Source organism: Crassostrea angulata, chromosome 8 (genome assembly GCF_025612915.1).
Source record: "Crassostrea angulata isolate pt1a10 chromosome 8, ASM2561291v2, whole genome shotgun sequence".
Classification (NCBI taxonomy): domain Eukaryota; kingdom Metazoa; phylum Mollusca; class Bivalvia; order Ostreida; family Ostreidae; genus Magallana; species Magallana angulata.
In genome coordinates this window covers 44,242,059-44,264,094 of record NC_069118.1, presented here as the reverse complement: position 1 = coordinate 44,264,094, position 22,036 = coordinate 44,242,059, and the positions used below count along the sequence as shown (strand labels likewise).

The following is a 22,036-nucleotide window of genomic DNA, read 5'->3' as shown; positions in this document are numbered from 1 at the left end:
TTTATAACGTAACAATGATCATCCTGTGTGCTCATCATTTGACAGTTGCAATATTGTAAACGTAAAAGCATTGTTATTTAATAATTCTAAAAAATTTGCCATTCTCAAACATAAGTATAAGTAATAAACAGCAATGTTAAAAAGTTCACAGGGATATGAACATGGTTGGTACGTGATCAAATCTTCTGAGAAGCCCTTTGAGCTTCACAGGATTTGATCAAATGAACAACCAAGTTCATATTCCAGTGAATGTTTTAAATTGCTGTTTATTTTTTAACTGAAAGGTCTGAAAGGCAACGAAATGGCAAAATGTTGCCACTCAGTCACTTTTTAGTTGACTGAATGGCACAGCTTCATCCTGAGTTGGAAGACTTGTATGCTAAGGAAAAGACAACTACCAAAGAGTGATGATAGACATTGACTCAAATGAATTGTAATTTTATTTTTTTTAGATTTCATACATAGTGCAGGTTTTGGGAGTTTTATTTTGTGTTAATTATATCTCATTAAGTGGTGGTGCTAGGGCTGTTGAGAGTTGTATTAGGATGTTACATTTTGTGTTTGCTCTTGCAGAGAGACGTACACAGATTATCAGTCAGAGTGCAAGGAGACATATGAAGAGGAGACAGAGGAAGAGGGAGCCAGCTCTGCTTCATTCCTCTTCAGTGTGAGTGCTACACCATCCTCCTCCCTTCTTCCCCTCCCTCGTTTCACCTCCCCAGATCCTCCCTCCCTCCCTAATTTCCTTAAACCACATATCTGCTCAAATCACTTGTGGTTCTATTTTCATTATTTTGACTTATGATCCTTGACACTTATATCTTAAGATTAATTCTTTTAAAATTGTTATAAAAATTTGAAAAGTAATACTTACTTGAAATTAAAATTAGGTGAAAATGTGTTGGAATTTTTTTTTTTTTTTTGAGGCTAATTAAGTGGATTTACAAGGGGACAATAAACTTGCTATTTTTCAAATACAGAGTGGTTGGTATACTATTATACTTCTAAATATCAGTTTGTTAATGTTTGTAACTAAATAGTATTAGTTATAATAATCTTAACTACAGCTTGAAAAGGGCCGAGATGAAACTACCGAAGTTGAGTGTTACCGTTCAAATCAATTAAAGTATACAATAAATGGTGTCAGATTAATACAAATGGAATCTAAGTGTTGTTGCTTAATACTTTGATGACTATCCACCATAAACAAATTTCGAAGAATATAGTTCACTAGCTGTTTAAATTTATACAAGTTATGTAGCATTTTTTAAATTTTAGTAGAAAAAATACAGAGGTAAAATGAATAATATGCTATATTTTTTTTACATTTAAGCCTTTGAAGAGACTGTTTGACATTCTGCTGTGGTCTGCTGTGGAATTTCTCATGTGAGTTCTAACACATTCTTGATATTTGCCTGTTAAGGATTATATCAATATTGAAAAAAAAAATATGTAAAGTATTGTACAATTAATAGGATAATAATATATGATAATTTATGTTTGAAATGGGTGTGCACACCACATGTTTTACTCTTGGTCTTAGATTTTTTTTTTAGATTGATTATTCCAGTATAAAATATCATGTTTATCAATTAAAAATATATATAAATCCGACTTCTATAATTTATTTAAGTGAAACAAAAGTATATAAAAAGGTTATTGATTTTATTTTAATTTTTTAACTTAATATTAAAAAAAACGACTGAAAAATAAAATCCAGTTCAGTATCCTGAGCCACGGCACCATATAATGATGACTGAAAGGATTTATGTTGGAATATTTTTAAATTTCAGAACTTTGGCAAATGTTGGATTAAGTGGATGGTTTTACTCAGAGAAAGCAACAGGTAAAAATTTGTCTTACCTTCGAACTTAGTTATTGAATTAAATTGCAAATATTTCAAAATTTTCATTTTGTCAAGGAAAAGTTTTATTGGTCCATCAAAGGAAGACAATTGAAATGGTTATTACCATGTATATGAATTAATTTATTTACTTTGAAGATCATGTTCTAGCTTATTATTTATTATTATTTTGTTAATAATTGCCAAGAATAAAGAAGGTTGTTTTCATCCATAAAAAAATATATATGTCACAAATAATTATATTGCTTGTAAAAATAATAGACAAGTTCTGTTTGATGAAATCTGGGAAAACTTAATATACAATTTATTTGCTCACCGAGATGAAGTCTTATGCTATACCCCCTGGCGTCCATGTCAGCGGTGGCGTCGGCGTCCGGACCTAGTTAAAGTTTCTGTTGTAGCAGCAGGTCCTGTATCTAAGTTATTACTTGTCCTATCTTCACCACACTTGCATGGATGATGCATCTGGACCTACTTATGGACATAAAAGACTAGGATGCTGAATCTGAGCCATGAATTTCAGATTCTGATGGAGGTTAAGGTTTTTGGAGAAGGTTAAAGTTTTTGTTGCAGGTTTTCTTTCATAACAATTTCTAATTTTCTACTGGTCCTAACTTCCCTGAACTGCATGGATGGTGTGTCTTATGATACTGATGCACCTGACAGGCTTGAATGCCACAGGTTTCAGATGCTGGAGGAGGTTAAGGTTTTTAGAGCTGGTTAAAGTTTTTGAAACAGGTGCCCTCTGATGGTGATATCTTAGTTATTACTGGTCCTAACTTCGCCAAACTTGCCTGGATGATGCGTCTTATGTTACTGATGCACCAGACATGCTTGAATGCTAATTCTGAGCCATAGGTTTCAGATGCTGAATGAGGTTTAATTTTTTGGAACATGTCACATATTTAATAGATAATAGTAATATTTCAAACTTGGATAATTAATTTAACTAATATAAATGAATTGCAGAGGTAGCTTCAGATGCAGAGCCAGATCTCCATTATCAAGGATGCAAAAAAAATCTCCAATTATTCAAACCTGCTTAATAGATGTGTTTGTTGTTAAATGATATATGTAAACATGATTCCTATGATATAATATTGTATGATATGATACAGTATTGTTTATATGATACAATTATATCACATATTACACTGTAGAAAGTTAAATGATATGATCATATATCATAAGTTATGATTTTGTATTATTTGATCAAATACAATAATGTAGAACACGATACAATGTCATATCATATGTTACAATTATATTTTGCATCATTATTTATTACAGTAATATAGTGTAAGTTTCATAGGATGCATTATTGTATTTTATATTATTGTATTGGTAAACATTGTTCAGTATCTTATAATACCATATGAGATGAACATATGATTATCATACAGTTTTTTAACATATGATATAGGATATTGTGTCGAAACAGTATCCATCAATATCCAAGAGCATTAACCCTGGTTTTCATATAATATGATAAAGATGCCTCATAAAGATGATGCCTCGTCTCGGTGAGCTTTGAATCTGTGATTACCTATGTTGATTATTTATATTAAATGAATACTTGAATTAAAAAATAATTGCCAATAACCCAAAACGGTAACTATTGTTCAGAAGTCTTAGCTTCAGCTAACACAGGGCAACATACAGTAGGGTTGTTTGCAGGGGTATCACATTTTTCGAAATTGAATTTTCAGGAGTATCGGGTAGTTTCTAGTTCACTTTGTTCGAGTATATCATCAATTAGATCAGGATTTCTATAAATGATTAAAACTGACAGGTTAAGACTTTGCAATGGAATCTGCAGATCTATTTCATACTATCTGATTCACCCAGATGCTTAAAATTTGCAAATGGAAATTTCTAATCTTTTAGTGTCATGATTTTAAAAAGCTTTATTAATGCATGAGCATCTTTTAATACATTTTGAGTAATTTTACGTACTGCACAAAACTATGTCCCAACAAACCCTGTAAATGTGCATGCATCTGATTTTAATTTTCTATTCCTTTTAGCGGCACCTGTGAATGACAACCCATGTGTGTTTCAAGGTCTAAACATAACTATTGAAAACATGCAAGAGCAATACCAAACCTTTGCAAGAGCCATTTATTGTAACAAGGAACCAGAGAATATACACCTTGTGCCTTGTCACATGACAAAGAGAGCTTATCATGCCAACTTCACGGTGTTCAGGAAGCACAGAGGTTCTGTAGAGGGCATGGCCAAAGGATGTGTTCCATTCAACTGTACCAAGTGAGTTACATGTATTCTTTTCCGCCTATTTCACTTTTTCTCTTGGTGTCAACTGGGTTATAGAAGACCCAGAATTGTTGGAGTTTCTTAAGTCCAAGTTGCAACAAATGTTCTCAATGTCTTCCCTGATGTCACATTTGCAAGACAAATTTTAATATTTTTTATTGAATACTCCAAACGTAACCTATTCAGCCTGACATCCAAAACAATCCTGTCTTTTTTGGATTAAAATGGGCACAACTGCATCATATTTGTTTCTTTCATCCCCTGGGATTTTTAGACGTAGGTTGATTGCGGCCAGGTGAGGGTGAAAGGCTTTAAACCAGCAGTACTTAATTAAGGGTCACCTCAGTAACAACGGGAAAGTAGATGGTTTCATTCATTTAGCAAAAGAACAGTCATTGCCTGTTTTAAAATTTAAAAGCTGTCGTTAGGAGCTAAGGATCAAACTCTTAGCTTAAATTACCCTGATCAGAATCTATAGCCTGCCCAATTCTCTTAACGAACGAATACACGTACCTATTTTAACGTAAGAATTAGTTAAAATCAGTGTAAATTAAAAAAAAATATCCAGGATTTCCTCTTCGATACATACTTTTTTACCCAGACATATTGACAGTTCATAGTGAGATTTTTAATGAAAAAGTGAGACAATGTTCCTTTGCTAGTAATTATAAATAATATGCATGTGTGGTTCTATTTTTCCCAGGAGTTTTGCTGCAGTCTGGATCAGAGATACTAACCTGATTCTGGTGTCGTCCGACCGGAACTGCAACTGCTCAGGCGTGGTTGATGAGGTAGCCACAATGAATAGCGATCCTATTGTTTATATCCTTTCTTTTTTCAGAAGCAGGCAAAATAATAAAAAAAAAATGAATATTATGAACTTTATAGTCAATTATTTATGAAAGTAACTGGCGCTTTTTAAAGTGAGAGGAGATCGGAAAGAAAAAGTTTTTTGGACAAGTAATTAAGGTCTAATTGTTCACTTGTCCCCAATGAATGCAGGAGAAGTATAAAAAGAACATGCAAAAACGTAGTCCAATAAAAATCAACCTTGTTAAGGTTCGCATCTATTACAGAATTTCTATTCAAATGATACATTTTTTTAATGTTGTCCCTTGACTGAACATTACATAATGAAACAGAGAGATGTGAACTGATGCAGGAAATATCAGAGCGGGTACAGGTGGAGACGACCTGTATTGACCAGAACCCAAAGGTAAGTCAGTCAGAGTAGACTAGAACCCAAAGGTAAGTCTGTCTGAGTAGAATAGAACCCAAAGGTAAGTCTGTCTGAGTAGACTAGAACCCAAAGGTAGGTCTTTCAGAGTAGATCAGAGTTCTAAGGTAAGACGCACTTGTTTAAATCAAAATCGGAACATCATCAAGGAATTGACAAGGATTTTTTTTTTCAAAAGTGTGAATGCTGAATAAAGAGTGAAAGGACAATTTGTTTACGATACTAATAAAGTGCGTATAATTGTAAAAGCGCTTTGGAAAATGCATCATCAATTTAAAAGCGCTATATAAAAACTTGCAATTATAATTATTATTAATTATCTTTGTCACAAAATTAAACTTTTATTACTTGCAAATGTTATGTAATTTAGGGAGTGAATTGTACAAAGTTCCAATATAGAATCCAGCGCATTACAAATTGGTTAATCTAGTAATCATTGCGTGTAGGACCTGAGAATCTGTGATGGCAATGTTGGACCTATATAATTATATTACATTTTATCTTATTATGATGGTAGCAAGCTAAGATTGTGCAAAAGACAGACTGAAAGCGTAAGCAAAACAGGGCTTTAAGAATGTAGAATACATTCAAGTGTATTGCAAACTGTGAGCATAGCAGTTGTTATTTGAAAGGGATAGCAAAATAGGTTTTTTAAGGAAAAAATTATGACAGGGTCTGTATTTTATTTTTATTTTAATATGACCTTGATAAATTTACAGGTAGCTTTTAGAATTGTCTTGTAATTGATTTATCTATTGTAATTGTAATAAGTGTGATTTACAGGTCCCATTGTTATATGTAAACATTGCATGCTTTGGATGACGCATCATTTTGGGGCAGTTTAGCTATAATGATCCAATTTGGTTATTTTATTGATTGTTATCAGTTTCGATCATTTTCATCCACCAATTAAGGTTTCAGACTCTGAGAGGAGACAATGAATCTATTGATACACAAGTAAAAAAATCATGAATAAGCCTATATACATTTATCATTGAAAATTGAACAATTGTTTCCTCGTTGCTTCACACAACACACCTATGCTTTGTTACAATTGTGTTAAATTCAATGTGACTTTTGGTTTGTGGAGGAGTATTGTGTAACAGTGTGACTGTTTCTGAGTGAATGTAACTATATATATATATATATATATATATATATATATATATATATATATATATATATATATATATATATACACATATATATATATATATATATATATATATATATATATATATATATATATATATATATATATGATTGTATTATGTAAGGTTTTGTCTAAGCACATTGGCAAGATGTGTTTCCATAATAGTTTAATTGTTATGCAATGATGTGTTAAGTTGTGTAAGGTTTCTGACAGTGTGTTCATTGACATGGCAACAGCTTTGTAAAGTGTAAAGTTCTGCTCAGTAATAATGTTTTGTGTAATATTGTAATTTTTTTATTCTACCCAAGAATTTAATTTTTTGATTTTATATGGATATTAGTTCCTTGCATTTAATTCGCAATCTTCAGTTACTGTAGTATAAGAAAAAACCACCGCTCTGTCATTATATAGTTGGTGCCTGTTATGGGAGGGTAACAGTTGACATTGACATCCCCGAGTAACCATTGTCAATCAATGTGAAGCGGAGGTTGACAATATTATTGGAGGGGTGTCAATTTCAACTGTTACCCTCCTAGGCAGGCACAATTAATTTTTCACACTGATTGTCTTAAATGTAAAGAAAGGCAAGCATAACTGACTTCTTTAGAAATGACGTGAACTGTACAGCTAACCTTACCCGCTACTGTATATCCGGTAATTTTCGTGTTGATCTAATTTTTGCTTTTTTCCCGATCTCTGTCAAATCGCAAAATTTTGAATGGAATGAAATAATATCTTGTTTCATTTTCTATAAAAAAAGTTTTGAAATTGCAAAAAATGACTGTAGCAAATTAAATATGCTACATATTTGTCTCATTTTCACAAATGTTGTGACACGCGAAAGAAAAACAGATATACTGTAACAATTCGTTGTGTTACTCCTTGCCAACTGTGTTGCTAACACTGAAGGTAATAGAACCGATTATAAACTTCATCTAAACCAATCAGATTTCAGTATTTAGCATGAAAATATAATAAACGAAGTTGTCTTCCTGATGTTGCGTGTGTACAATTTAAAAGAACAACAACTCTGTTATGCAAATTTATTTTAGATGACAATGTGTGATTATGTAGAAGTCTTTAATGCAGAGTTTGATATTTATTCAAGGGTTGTTAAGCTCTGACACTAAGGTCAATCAGGACAATTTAATATATGATGTTGTAGCAATTTAGAATCGGAGGATATTTCAATTATCATTTAAAAGTTAATATTTGGCTTTATTTTACAGGAAGAGACCACGGAATGTGGTTGCCGTGGACTCCTTGCCTCTGTGCCTGTCCTTGTATTGTCTGTGGCCTTGACCTTTTGGTTTAGCAGATAACTTGACCTTTGACCCTTGACCTTCAAAATTTATATACATAGCATCTCATTCAAGATGCATCAAGGTTATAATCATGACACTCAAAATCTACAGGTTTTTTAAGGAATTGAACATGGTCAAAGAAATTGAATATTAAAAGAGTGTGTTTAGCTCTGTGTAAACTTGAAGTGCATATTATCATTGGTTGTTATTCAGTATTACATGGTTCTTAATTTATATATTGTGCATACTGCTATCCCATGCTAAGTGTCGCAGCCCTTACAATCTGTCTACCATAAAAAAAACTTTGTCGCCTAGGACTTTGATTTTTCCATGATTAGGTTGTAGGATTTTAATTGACTTTTCCATGACATTGTGTAGATATTAGTAACATGATCATCTTATTGCATGAACATCTTTCCTCCTACAAGGATCACCCTTGAACCTTTTACAAATACGAAGAAAAAGAGCTCTGAAATATTACTTCCAAGGGTCCTTCCCCATTGAGAAAAGTATTTCAAATCAGCACAATCTAATGCCTTTTCTAAAAGATATTATATTCTAGCATGCATATGACTTGAAATAAGTAATTAAAAAAATTGCGATTTTCAGGGGAATAAATATGATGATAAATTTATATTGCATTGTAGTTGTGCAAACAATACATTCTGCCACTTTCAAACTACACATCTGCTGGTCTGGTGTTATCTAATTGATCTACAAAGTTCACAAAGTAGTATTTTAGTACCGGTATATAAATCTGTATTATATCATTTCAAAATCACAAAACTTTATGATAGAATATTTATGTAACAATTAATTGTGTTTTTAAGTGCTTTATCAGAATTTGATATAATTGCTATACTGGCAGTTGCAATATTATAGTAATGGGTTTCATATTCAATACTGCAAGATTGTTACACTTGTATTTGCATGAGTATGTGAGTTAACATTTGAATTTAGAAGATGGACAAAAATACATTGCCTTAGTACATACAGTGAATATAGGATCTGGACAACCAGGATACGGATTTTCTCGTTTCTATTAAGTTAAAAAGGACTACCATCAGCTTAATTATGATTAAGGATAAGAAATATATTTGTTGCATAGTTATGAATTTAAAGCTGAATAGATATTACTTTATCAACTTTTCTGACCATTCTAGACTGTGCTCAATCAAAATGTGAGTGTCAAGCATCATTGGTTAGCAATTATTATTTAATGTTCAATACTTGCCCATGTTTCACAATGACTTTGTTAATTAGCATGGAGTCTTTTTAAAAAGTGATATGCAAAACTCATGATTTGTATGGTTTAAAATGTGAATACAAAGAATAAGTGCATTTTTTTCAAGTTATAGAAAATGTTTGGGTTTCTTTTTTCTCCACCATGTATTTGTTGTCTCAAATATACTGAGAACAATCAAATGATGTCATCACCAAATAATATGTTATTTATAGCGATGGTTGAATATAGAAATTTGTATAATATATTGATGGCCCTTATGACAATATTTAATGAACATCCTTGTTGTATTTATTTTGGTTTTGTTTATTTTCATTTATTTGTTGTCACTTTTCTTTACAATGTATAAACATAGTTATGGACATGTGAAATATGTCTTAGATACATTCTTTTAGTTATCTGTGACATGTTAAAGGGGCATGGTCACGATTTAGATTGAATTTTATTTTTCTGTATTCATCATCTACAATGCTTTAGTAAAGCATTTCTAATGATCAACCAAAATTTGAGGGTCAGATATTGAATTTTAAGTAAGATACAGAACTCACGATTCTTTATTATGTAAACAAGGCTCGTATCCTGTTTTGATTACACAAGAAAGAACTGTTAGCTCAGTATCTTGCTTAAAACTTGATGACTGAAACTGAAATTTCGGTAGACCTTACCTTACTGAAGCATTGTAAACATTAAAAACAGAAAAATAAATCTTGGCCAAAATTGTGATAATGCCCCTATAAGTAAGTCTTATATGAATACTATTAATTAAATTGGTAATTGTTTATACAAAATTTATATCATATATTTATAAACATTGTAATCAGGAGAGGAGTTTAAGTGTAATGTTTCATCTTACTTGTATCTAGTCATCAAACATTTTCTCAAGATATTTTCCGTGGTTGAAACTTAGTAATGAAATCCCAACCTTTTATAGAGTTGTAGCTGTAGATGATATTGACCATAATAATTTTTGCTCAGAGTTCAGCCTTTAGTGTTTATACCGGTATATTGCATAGTTTATATCAGGTAAAGTGGTTATCAGTTGCTACTTACTCAATGGATAGTTCTTGTAAAGTACTGCCTTCATGTATATAAAATCACCTTGTAAGTCGATTATTAAATAAATGGAGATGACAATTTACTTTGCGATTTCCTTTTAAAAATTGGTTGGCAGTGATTTATATTTACAAACCCGCATCAGCATATATTTACCATCTAAAACAAAAGACAAGGGGGGCTGTTAACGGCGATAAATATTACTATAGAATAGGGGTAAAGTACCTGTATAACCCTTTGATCAATTTTTTCTCACCAAGTCAATAATTTTTCTATTGGACCAGAGTCACGTTAAATGAGACCATTTTACGAGTCCCACTGATTTATAAACGTGTCATTTTCACACATTTATATGTTGTGCTAGCAAGATTCCTTTGAAGTAGGGTATTTTCATTTATAAATAAATCCTGGGCAACTTCACAAACACCTGTCGACACAAATTATTTCATTTAGATGTTATATGGTCTTTTATAGAGATGCATTTCACAAATATAGTTTTACGGGGAGCAAAACGACTTTCGGTTGCTAAGTTCAACTTGTTCTTTACATGTTGAAATAATGTTAAATTTTGAATTAAAGTATTTATTTAGCATGTAGCTTTTGCATGTAGCTTTGAAACATATGGTCCCAGAACAATTAAACATAGACAAGCATAACTTTAAACTCGGTCAAAATTTTCCGGATTAATATTCCTGACTCGTCCAAGTTAAATAATCTTGAGGACAAACGGTTCCCTACAAAATCTCCAGAAAACATTTTTATTTACACACCCCATGATGGTGTGGTGTACATGCACTGATATATTATCGTTTTAATTCTTTTTATACTGTGACAAACAGTTCCGTTATTTTCTGTATGTATCAAACATTGTTCGGTTTCTGTTTTATGGTTGTTTGATATTTTTTATTGTTAATGAAGTACTGTTATGAATAAAGATACTCTCACAACCTTTCTCAAAACTCTTTTCATTTGTAACGACATGTTCGTGTTGGGATTTTTATTGCCGGTTAACTTTACGTAATTTCTTCATTTCTTGAACAACTCTTTTCAACGAATTTACATTATCTGGAATAACGACTCCTCGATCTCAAGAATTTGAATTATTGATATCGAGAACTACTGAAGTATCAAACATACTTTAAAAGTGTCATTTTAAAGAGGCTTGGACCGAGGAGGGGGTCAACAATTCCATATTTATTAGCTTTAAATTTTGAATATTTTCCTAAATCTTCACATAGAACACCTCTTCTCGGGGAGATCAGTATACACGTAGTATAAAAATGGCCACGACTATCGAACTCTCTTAAATTGAAAAGGCGTTTTGGTTTGTTTTTCATTTAAATATCTGTCCCCGATAATATCGCAGTTGTATTAACTAAAGATACAGTATTACATATGAAAGCTAACCAAACAATTCATAAAGCAATGTACAAAGTTATGTACTCCGTACATAGTTATTTATTCGCTTTAATAGTCTTGGTTTTCGGTAGTTTATTCTGCGTACAGATTATTTGATCAAAAGAGCTTTTAATTAAAGTATACAAGAAAATGGCGTTGGAATTAAACAAAGTGAATGGGGGGCGGGGGGACTCGACTTATCTGAAATTCTGAAATCTTGACAAGCCAAAAAAAGGGATAATGGTTATGTCTAACTTTGCAAAAAAAAAAGTGGAGGCTAAGCCGCCCCACCCTCCGATTCCGACGTATATGCTGGAGGAATGTCTTCTCAATATTTATATTAACATGTAAATACACACACTATTATTGTCATACAAAGATGCACGTATCGCTGCACTATCTAGCTTCAGATAACAAAAGTCGGTGTTGTGTGTACACAACTTAATGTACACATACCTGAGGGCCATAGACCTATGTTAAGAATATCATTACCGCGAAATGAATAACCGATGACTCATTGATAACAATCATTGTGTACAGATTTTATATACATTAACTCTCATCGCTAAGGTTTTTGGCCATGTTCAGTTATGACTATACATGTACATCTTTATCCACGTGTGTTTGTATAGTGCTGTGTTCAGTGAACTGTGTCTGCTCGCTGCTATCCTGTAACGTGACTGGATATTGTGAAAACGAGGCAAGTATTATGGAAACGAGGCAAGTATTACTGCATGGAAGAAAGGAGACATTTTTTTTTAAGGATATATCAATGCTTTGATTTGAAGTACTATGGTTTCATTAATATTCGCGGTTTATAAAGCGTAAACTGCCCCAAACCATTTTATATCGTATAAAACAAATAAATATTGAATTCATTCCTTAAATGAAGATATCAAAGATGTACTGATCCTTATTATTTCCAATGTTAACTGATTTTTATTAAGGAATGAATTCAATATTTATTTGTTTTATACGATATAAAATGGGTCGGGGCAGTTAACGCTACGGTTTATAAAAAAGCGTAAAATGTTTCAAACCATTTTATAGCGAGCGCAGCGAGGCGGCGCGAAGCGCCGCTCGCGTAGCGAGCTCCATAGACAACGTGTACGAACGGAGGAAATTCGAGTTGAAATCTGCACATTGTTCAAAGAAAATTTTGTGGACCCGCGTGAAAACGTTCTATTATCCCAGTGATCCTTTGCAGTGCATAGCAACATGGCGGAACAGGAAGCGTTTCTAAGGAAAATTCTTACCTGTAAATCGCATACATCATTTTCATTTAACAATAAAAAATCCGTTTAAAACCATTAAAGTAAACAACACATATGCTTACGTAAAAAACTGTACCTATGACGTCATTTCCTTCCCCGAATTTGTCCGACAGTTTACGAAAAGTTAACTATGACGTCACAGTGATCCCTGCGATACATTTAGAGGTGGATCAAGCATCTGTACTGAATGTAATGTGTAGGAAGTACTCAGTATATAGGGAGTCACCGTTAATACTGATACTGCGCTCGCTATTAACGGTGACTCTTTGGCTGATTAGTTTTGTTTTGATGATTTTTTTTTTTTGCTTAGTAAATACACATGCAAGTTCCATGCTAAAAATATTGTCATATTGATCTAATCATTGTATACGTTAGGTAGGTGACAAAAATTATTAAAAAAGAAAAGTCTAATCGTTATTAGATCTACGTGTAGCCACGTCATTTTGTAATGAATAAATAAAAGAAAAAAATTAAACTGTAAAAATATCTACATGTATTTGTTAAAGTTGCATATGTGGTCAAACCTTTCAATAATATTGGAGATCACACACTAAAAAGAGGGGGAGGGCACATATGTCTACAACGCTTATATAGCGTACAAAAATTAAAAAGATTAAAAACAAAATTGATGTCACACAGGAAAATAATTAAAACACCGGTAACAACAAGGAACAAAATGAGAAATAACACAGACACACAATTTATTGATTTTAATGATCATTATTAAAAGGTAAAGTAGAGATAAAAAATAAAAAAAAAAACCGGCTTTGTGTTTATCAAAATATTTTAATAGGTCTGTTTAACATTTTATTAATGCTCAGTGGTATTTTTTTGTGTAAGTGTATAAGCCTAGGAAGGGACCATTGGAATAAAAGTTTGATATCTTCCGGTTCCTTGCAGTGGTAAAAGTTTTCGAGACAAAGCCAAATTTTTTTTGGTTTGGTTAAGTCCACGGGTTGCATTTAACAATGATGACATATGTGTGGCTCCTTCTGCGCTCGCCCAAACGGTCACACCGTAAAACATATTATCGTATAAAACTAATAAATATTGAATTCATTGCTTATAATTTAATTTTTTTACTATCTATGGTAGATAAAACGCTCATTTGACCTTTATAATGACGTAAAATTGTACAAAACTCAAACGTAACGTCAAGCGTATTGATACGTTTATGACGTTAGTCTTACTATGACGTAGGCAACATTCTTTATACGATATAAAATAATTTTTTAGCCAATCAGAAAGCGCGTTACAACCAGAAATAACTTATTATTAATTGACAATGTTTTGTCAATGTTAACTTTAAACTACGTGTGCTGATTAAATCTTCTTTAATATGCTAAATATAGTATTAGCCTCCTTATCATATGATCATTACCATATGTGGTTTGTGTTATTTCGAATACAACTTTGAAAAAGTTTCAGATTCAACCTTTCTGATATCACCTTAAAATTTGATGTACATGACGTCTTAGCAAAGTTGACGGTCATTGTCCAGTATTAGTGTTTACTATAAACAAATTACACATTTGTCAGTGAAAGATGGTCAACGCTTACTCGCTTAAAGAGACTTAGACATGATGTGAGCTTAAAAAAATAATTTCATTTTTCCATTTTAAGTGTTTGGACAGTTGAATTAGGTAATTTTATGCTTTATCAAAACTTGAAAGTAAAATATTGAGTTACATTGTATGAGAAGGACACAGAGTTTGACATTCTTTGTTTTGGAAACGAAGCCGGTTTATTAGAATACGTTTCAATAAATTTTTCCTTTATCTGTTGATAATATTATTTATAAACATATTAAATCAGTCTACATTGTTTACTAAGAGACATTTTGTCAAAGAAATGGGATAATTCCATATTTTACATTATTTTCAAACAAATATAAGCTTTGTTTACAAACAGTGAATTGTCACCTCTGTATCTCTTTTATTTTGACTTCTGACGTAAGGATCTAAATTTCAGTCAATTATTCCAAATGCACAAGTAAACTATTTTCTACATAAAAATTTAAAAGATAAAACTTGTATTTAAAAATTTTCTAGATCCCACTATATATATTATTGTAATGTGTGTATCTCTGTACACACCAATGTAGAAAAAATATAACAGTTCAGTTAGCTGAACTATATCTGTAAGTCAGTGTTAATTATTTTGTATAACTTAAAGCATCAGAGTATTTTGTATACAGATAAGAGCATTTTTATTAGCGTTTGATGTAATATTCCTGTTAATAAAAGTAAAAATAATGTCGACACATAGTATATTAACCATTCAAATAAAGGTTTCAAAGTGTACAGGATATGTGGCACTTCGACTCTTTTTCGCGTTATTACATGTAGCATTAAACTTTTTTTTCATTTTCTCTCTTCTATAATTTTAGTATTACAATGAAAAAAATCAGTTAAATATTTTACCTTCTTTTTTTACAGAGTGTGTGTACTGTCCACTGGAATTTAAATAGTAAGTACAAAAGATATATTATTAAAACATCGATCCTTAAACTGGAAGATTATCTATCTCTTTATTAATGTATCCATCAATCCATCGATTCGTTGTCACGCAACTATTATGCATAATATTTTCTAAAGTAATACGTTCATTTCAAGGGGTCATCCTCTACACTTAAGTTTTTATATTCATCGTATACTCCCAAAAAACTTATTCTCCCAATTTTATTACATTGATATAATTGTAGATATACTAAGCTATGTAGACATTTCCGACGAAAACCCCGGTCCCCCAAGATGTGATGACGTCATAAGGCCAGCTAATAACAGCACGTTTTATTTTTGTTGGATGGGACCAAATGATAGTAAGCTGCTGATCCAATATACCAATCATTATGATGATATTTTAAAACAGATAAAAATTCCATTATTACACGCATTTCTCTCTCTCTCTCTCTCTCTCTATCTATCTATCTATCTATCTATCTACATGTATCTATCTATCTATCTATCTATGGAATTTTTCTCGGCCATTAATCTTTCTATCCTGCGGTTTCATTATTTTTTTTTTTTGGAAAAATGATAAAATTATGTCATTTATCTCTCGTTTCTGATATAACAAATTTTAAAGATCCCCTTTGTGCACCAATTCATTTTATTTGTTTATTTAGTTGCTTTATTATTGTTTTTTTTTCTAATTAAGAGTTTTTTATTTGTCGAAAACTTACAACCACTTTTCTTCATATTCACCGAGCGTTGACCAACGCATTGACAGGAATTACTATTAATATCAATTTGACCCATTTATGAAATTTATCTGTAACTCTTAGAAGTGTTTGAAGGTTTATCGTATCATGAAAACATGCATCTGTTACAGTCGGATGAAAGCGTTAGCAATAACGCGATTGGTAAAATTAGTGAACGTATGCAAGACTAGCCATGGGTTTCTGACGATGATTTAGCTTACTCTCTTTCTATATAGTGTCGGTTGGGTGGTTGAAAGGTTACCGAGTCTTCCTTTCCGTGGGGGACAATCCGAGGGAAATTCTGTCCTTGTTAATCACATTTCACAACGACACCTGGCGGACAGCTAGTACAAAAGTCAAGAAGGTACAGTTTGTTGTATGTTGAAAAGACAATATAAAGAAGATAAAAACTATGCAAGTTTCCGATGCTAATATATTTTATTTTTCACAAATGTAGTTGATGTTTTTTTTAGTTTCAAAACTTCTTTTTAATACATTTTACCTCTAGGTAACAACTTGATCTTGAGTAGTTACCAGTGGGTACTCAATACAGTCGAATCAGGCGGCTTTTTAATAGCCATAAAACAAACATTATTACACCTTTCTTATGTACTCAGCAAATTTGAATCGACCCAACAATTAACAAGCTTATATATCGGATATCTTTTGCTTTAACAGAGCTCGTCTGTCTGTATGTTATGTTCCTATAAGAGGAGCGGTAGCTACATGGCCAACGCTTACGTCTGGAGCCTGCCTACCATCGCCGAAAATGACGCAACCGCTTGCTCGGTTTCTATGGAACTCAATTCACAGGACTCGGGTGTGTGCATTTTTTTAAAGAAATGGATAAAAGAAGTAGTGTTTTAAAGCAAATAGCCTTAAAAGTAAATGAAGAGACTGTTATTGAAGATTCTACAACTTGTTATTGATAACAATATAGTATACCTATTGTGGTCGCACTTTACAAACGAATTAAGACTTTCGTTCCCCAAAGAAATGTTTGTCCCACTGGCCATAAGGTCAATTGATTTTTGATGTGCATAAATTAGGGTTTCACACTTTAATCTTCTGTAAACCTTTTATTATTGGAATGCATAATTTATGAGGCTGCACTAAACTTTGCCATTATTGATTCTTGTTGAATTGACAATGACAACTTCATCAACACTACAATTAATCGACGCTACCTATTAACAATTTATGAAATTAGATAAAATATCCTCCACAAATGGTACGATGACGTCCCATCGGAAAAGTGGATATTTTGCAGTAGTATCAGTATCCATACTAGTCGTTGGTTCGGGAACTCTCGGGGTCATAGCATTCATCATCACGATAACAAAGAAGAAGAAGTCAGACTCGTCATCGGGTTTTACCAGTAAGCTTTTTGCAATCTGTATGATAGGAGAGTTCTAGAATATACACATATTGATTCAAAGTGTTCGACAATATGTCGGAAACCTTATAGTATTCAAATGCCAAGATAGCATTTTTTGTGCTCGTCTAAAGGGCTAATTTTATTATAAATGCAAAGAATTAAGAGAACATTTTTAGCCACATCTTGCCCCAGTTTAAAGTGATTTTTTTTTAAAATAACGCAAAAAAGTAAAGTGTAACATTTATTAACACAAGTACACCTTTTAATACTTTCACAAGGTTAAATATGACATCATTTAAAATGTTTTTTCCCGTAATTTTCATAAGACTGAAAAAGAGACATCAATTCTCTTGAGTTTTTTCTTTTAGATAGAAAACTATGTAATCAGCAGTCCCCGTAACGAAATTCACAGCAAAACTTTATCCGGTCATTCTACATAAAAAATATAATAAGTTTGTTGTGGATAACGGCCGTGGACACATTTCCTCTTCAAAAATCTATGAGGAAAGAACTATATATGATAAGGGCCTAAAATGGCCCCCTAAAATGAACATCATTTTACTATCATTCTTTGTTTTCTTAGTACAGATATGTATGTGATGTGTTTACATAATATTCATTGTGGTTTAAGTGCCCACAATTTAGAAATATGACATTGTAAAGACAACCTTTTCCCGCCATTTTCGCATTTTTAGCGTAAAACAGCTTGTTTTCAAGCAGTTTTTCCTTCCGAAAACATAGAGCGCATTCTTGAACAAATAAAATATTTTAATCAGAGATGTATTTAGCCAAGACTAATAAGTGACAAAAAAAATTTCCTTGTTCAAGCATGCGCTCTATATTTCCCATTCGTAAATAGATAAGAAAAATGTCAATTTTTGGCTGATTCTGATTAAATTATAGAAATGGCGTCACTTCTGACGTCATATACTGCCAGTGAGTGCAAATAAATCAAATAAATAGATGAGCAATATATTTTATATCAACTCTTCTAAAAAATTAGTTAACATTTTATTGTACCCGAAACACTATGAAAAATGGCGAATAATGGGGGCCAAATTTAACTTTTATCATATATAGTTCTTTCATATTTTTTTATCATCTACGTCTTAAAAATATGACATTATGTTAAAGTCAGTATTCTCTCTTGAACACTGAAAAAGTGCATAACTTAGTACTTTATACACACACGTGTTCAATATTGTATTTGTGTATTTTTACGAAATTTAAATAACTTTTTTAATAATATATATCTACTTGAAGCAAAGTTTCAATGTTTGAAAGTCCTATTTACATGAAAATGGGACATAGCAAGTATATTTATATTTCTATGTACTAATTCAGTCTATTTGTTTTGATTTATATCAATAGGTTATTTAAACGAGGACAAATTTCAACTGAGAAAACGAAATGAATTTGAAGAGGATCTCATCAGCGAGATGACCTCAGGGTCAAACGATGACCTCATCAGCGCAGTGACCTTGGGGTCAGGAAATTTACCGGCTCCAATCAGCGAATGTGTTTCTGAAAAGAAAAAAACCTTAAAAAGTGAAGTACAAGAACTTCTAGTTTTAAGTGAAAATCGGAAAGAACAAATTTTAAACGTGAAATCTTGTTCACGTTACGATTGTAGACTGAGTGACACAAGTTTTTGATGTTATTAAAATTAAAAGTAAGAAATGTGCAGACTTTTTTATTATCATTATTAATTCCTGAGTATAGCACTTAATAAATTGTTGGGGTCAGGTGCGGGCTTCATTGTGAGCGTAATACCTTATATCCGTCAGGTTAACAACATTTTATAAAGCTACGGGGAACGATAATCACGTTGCAGTAATTGTGTTTCACTGAAGGTATGCTAACAACTTCTTGTTCGTCAGACATCCAAATGAAAAAGGAATGAGCGGGCGAGCGATTAAATAAAAAAAATTATTTTTATTTGTATTCAAAATGTTTATGTTCTAATGCACTTTGAAAGTTTACGCACTTTCAAAAAAAATTCAAAGTGCGTTAATTTTGGGACCAAGTCAACGCCTTTGAAAAAAAATAATTATTTTTTTCAAAGTGCGTTGATATCCTTGATGTTAACGCACTTTGAAAAAAAAAACATTCAGAGTTTAGTCGAAATAATATATAATTCTAAACAATGGGTTTAACCTTGTGTACCTTAATGTTTAAAATTGACTTAAGAGAGGTATCTGGGTGTCTTAAGATTTTGAACAATCTTAAGATTATCATAAGTTAATTAAGACACTTTTGTGAAACAGCTAAGATAAAAACTTATGACAAATTTTGGTCTTAAGACAGATATTTGTTATAAGATAGCTTTGTGGAACGGGCCCCAGGTTTATATGTGTGCTTTTGAATCCAAGTTTGGGGATGATAAAGCATTTTAAGACTTAAGTCCAAATTCCAATCATAAATAAAATTACAATATCATTCAAATACGCTTAAAATTTGTACCTATTAAGTAAACGTAATATATATACATCTTTAATAGCATTTGATTTTTTTTTGGTGGGGGGGGGGGGGGGTCCAATCAAAAGACAAAAAATGTTCAGACTGTGTCATTTAGCATTTGATTTTATTTCTTTTGGTTTCAATCATAAGACATTTATATAAAAAATGTTCAGACTATGTCTTAAACATCGAGAGCTTTATGATCCGGAGGCGTCTGCTTCACGTTCTCCGCTGGTAACATGACAATAATATTGGTAAAACAGTTCTCATATTGCCCCGAAATATGATTATTTAATTATTCGTACTGTTCTAGCAAACCCCACAAGCAAATTAATGATATTTTTGGAATTTTCATGATAAATGTCAGTTTCAATTTCTTGACTTATTTATCTGTGCTACATTTTCATCCGTTTTATTTTTTGACCTTAAAAATATATTTATCGTAGCATTTACAGAGATGAAAAAAAAGAGTTGATTACTAAAGAATATTGTTTTAGTTTGTGCTAAGATTAGAGTAGATGATCCCGACTATGAGCCTAATTTGACATTTGTGCGATGAAAAAATACGCTTAAAACAGCAGTTTTAGTCCAATAAATATATATCATTTTCATTGTCTTTAACAAAAAAAAAAAAAAAAATTCACCTCAAAGGAGGTGGAAGAGAAATGAATGCAGCAAAAATAGATTGGGAAACATGAGCAAAAATTGAGGGGCAGGAATATGAGCAGGAGTAGAGGCAGGAGTAGGAGTAGGTGCAGGAAAAACAACAGGAGTAGGAGTAGGAAAAAGAGCAGGAGTATGAATAGGAGCAGAAATAGGAGCAAAAAGAGCACATACATGTATAGGAGAAGAAATAGGAGCATAAAGAGCAGGAAGAGATCATCGGACAAAACCACGAACGTTGTCAAGAACAATTATAGGGATCATTAAAATAACCAGTTTCCTACCCAATAGGTATATATGTAAGAGAACATACAGTAAAGGAATTTTCTGTAACCCTTAACACTGAAACCTTGTTATTGCTGTACGGTAGGTCTATGCACATGCACACTTTAAAAAATAAATGGACCTAGACTGTTGGTTGCGTAGATGGTAATTAAGGCGTGTCGCAAAAAACGCACAGAAATTACACTATGTCCCTATGCATTTCGTCAGAGTCGTTTTGAACTTTAACAATGTCGGTAAAGACGTCGATAATATGCTAAACCAGACTTGATTACTGTCTGTTTCTTTCATATTGACATTTTATGTTCATACTTTGTTTACAAAGATAATTAATGGGATTCTTTTAGGCGAGGTGAACGTAACTTTTAGAATACAGGCGATAAAAACGACATTTTTACATAATTGAATGTACTTTTTAGTACTACTGGTCATACTACATGTCACAGTTTTAAAGGTAACGTATGAATATTTGTACACAAAATTTTCAATATTTTAAAATATACGGGGATTTCTTTTACAACGTGCGCAAATCTGCAATAAAACTCGAGATTTGCAGGACAGTAGTTGAACGCTCCAACCAATCAGCTTAAAAGTTACTTATTGGGCAAATGTTTGTATTTCTGCAATAAGTAATCAGTTTTCCAGCTGTAAAGGCACTTCAATACAATTTGTGATCGAAATGTTATTTTTATATTTTATGTAGAAATGTTTACTCGTTCATTTTGAATTTGAATATAAGAAGTCAAGTTATATGAGAGATACAAAGGAGAAATAAACAGCAATTTAAAAATTTCACAGGGATATGAACTCGGTTAGTCACATGATCAAATCCTGTGAAGCCCGAAGGGCTTCTCAGAAGATTTGGTCACGTACCAACCAAGTTCATATCCCGGTGAACTTTTTAACATTGCTGTTTATTACTTATATTTACTTTTGAGAATGGCAAACCGTTCAGAATCATTAATTTAACGGTTTTTTATGTTTAAAATATTGCAACCCTAAAGCGATAAGCGCGTGCTGTTATAGCCCCCACCCCCCCCCCCCATATTTATAAATTTTGCAACGTTCGTCGAGGATTGTAAACGGTTTGATACTTTATTTTTTTACACGGGCTATAAATATACACTTTCTGATATTTAGTAATTGATAAACTATATATTTATCAATTTGACGAAACAGGAAATATAAATGACTAATTTTGTGTAGGTTTGAAAACGAACTTCGTAGTGCTCTCCTGCAAAAAGACAAAAG

At 32.1% G+C, this 22,036-nt stretch overlaps 2 protein-coding genes across 3 annotated transcripts in view; both read left to right on the top strand.

The window, feature by feature from the left end:
• LOC128158184 (voltage-dependent calcium channel subunit alpha-2/delta-3-like) overlaps nt 1-5,223 on the top strand; it is an 88,446-nt gene extending 83,223 nt beyond the window's left edge. The window contains exons 29-33 of the mRNA XM_052820935.1: nt 574-667; nt 1,334-1,386; nt 1,794-1,846; nt 3,892-4,132; nt 4,842-5,223. Of these exons, the coding sequence (XP_052676895.1) occupies nt 574-667; nt 1,334-1,386; nt 1,794-1,846; nt 3,892-4,132; nt 4,842-5,040 (640 nt within the window). The 3' untranslated portion in view covers nt 5,041-5,223. The remainder of the gene's footprint in view (nt 1-573; nt 668-1,333; nt 1,387-1,793; nt 1,847-3,891; nt 4,133-4,841) is intronic.
• Nucleotides 5,224-12,079: 6,856 nt separating this feature from the next.
• Nucleotides 12,080-19,060, top strand: LOC128158200 (uncharacterized). 2 transcript variants are annotated; one of them, XM_052820963.1, is made up of 7 exons: nt 12,082-12,226; nt 15,239-15,269; nt 15,505-15,621; nt 16,239-16,366; nt 16,681-16,822; nt 17,213-17,380; nt 18,752-19,060. In XM_052820963.1, exons 1-7 carry the CDS (start codon nt 12,107-12,109, stop codon nt 19,033-19,035), a joined length of 990 nt encoding a protein of 329 aa, XP_052676923.1. In that variant the 5' UTR covers nt 12,082-12,106; the 3' UTR covers nt 19,036-19,060. The 2 variants fall into 2 exon arrangements, with proteins under 2 accessions (XP_052676924.1, XP_052676923.1); XM_052820964.1 differs by lacking the exon at nt 17,213-17,380 and having other exon boundaries at nt 12,080-12,226.
• The last annotated feature ends 2,976 nt before the right edge of the window (nt 19,061-22,036 follow it).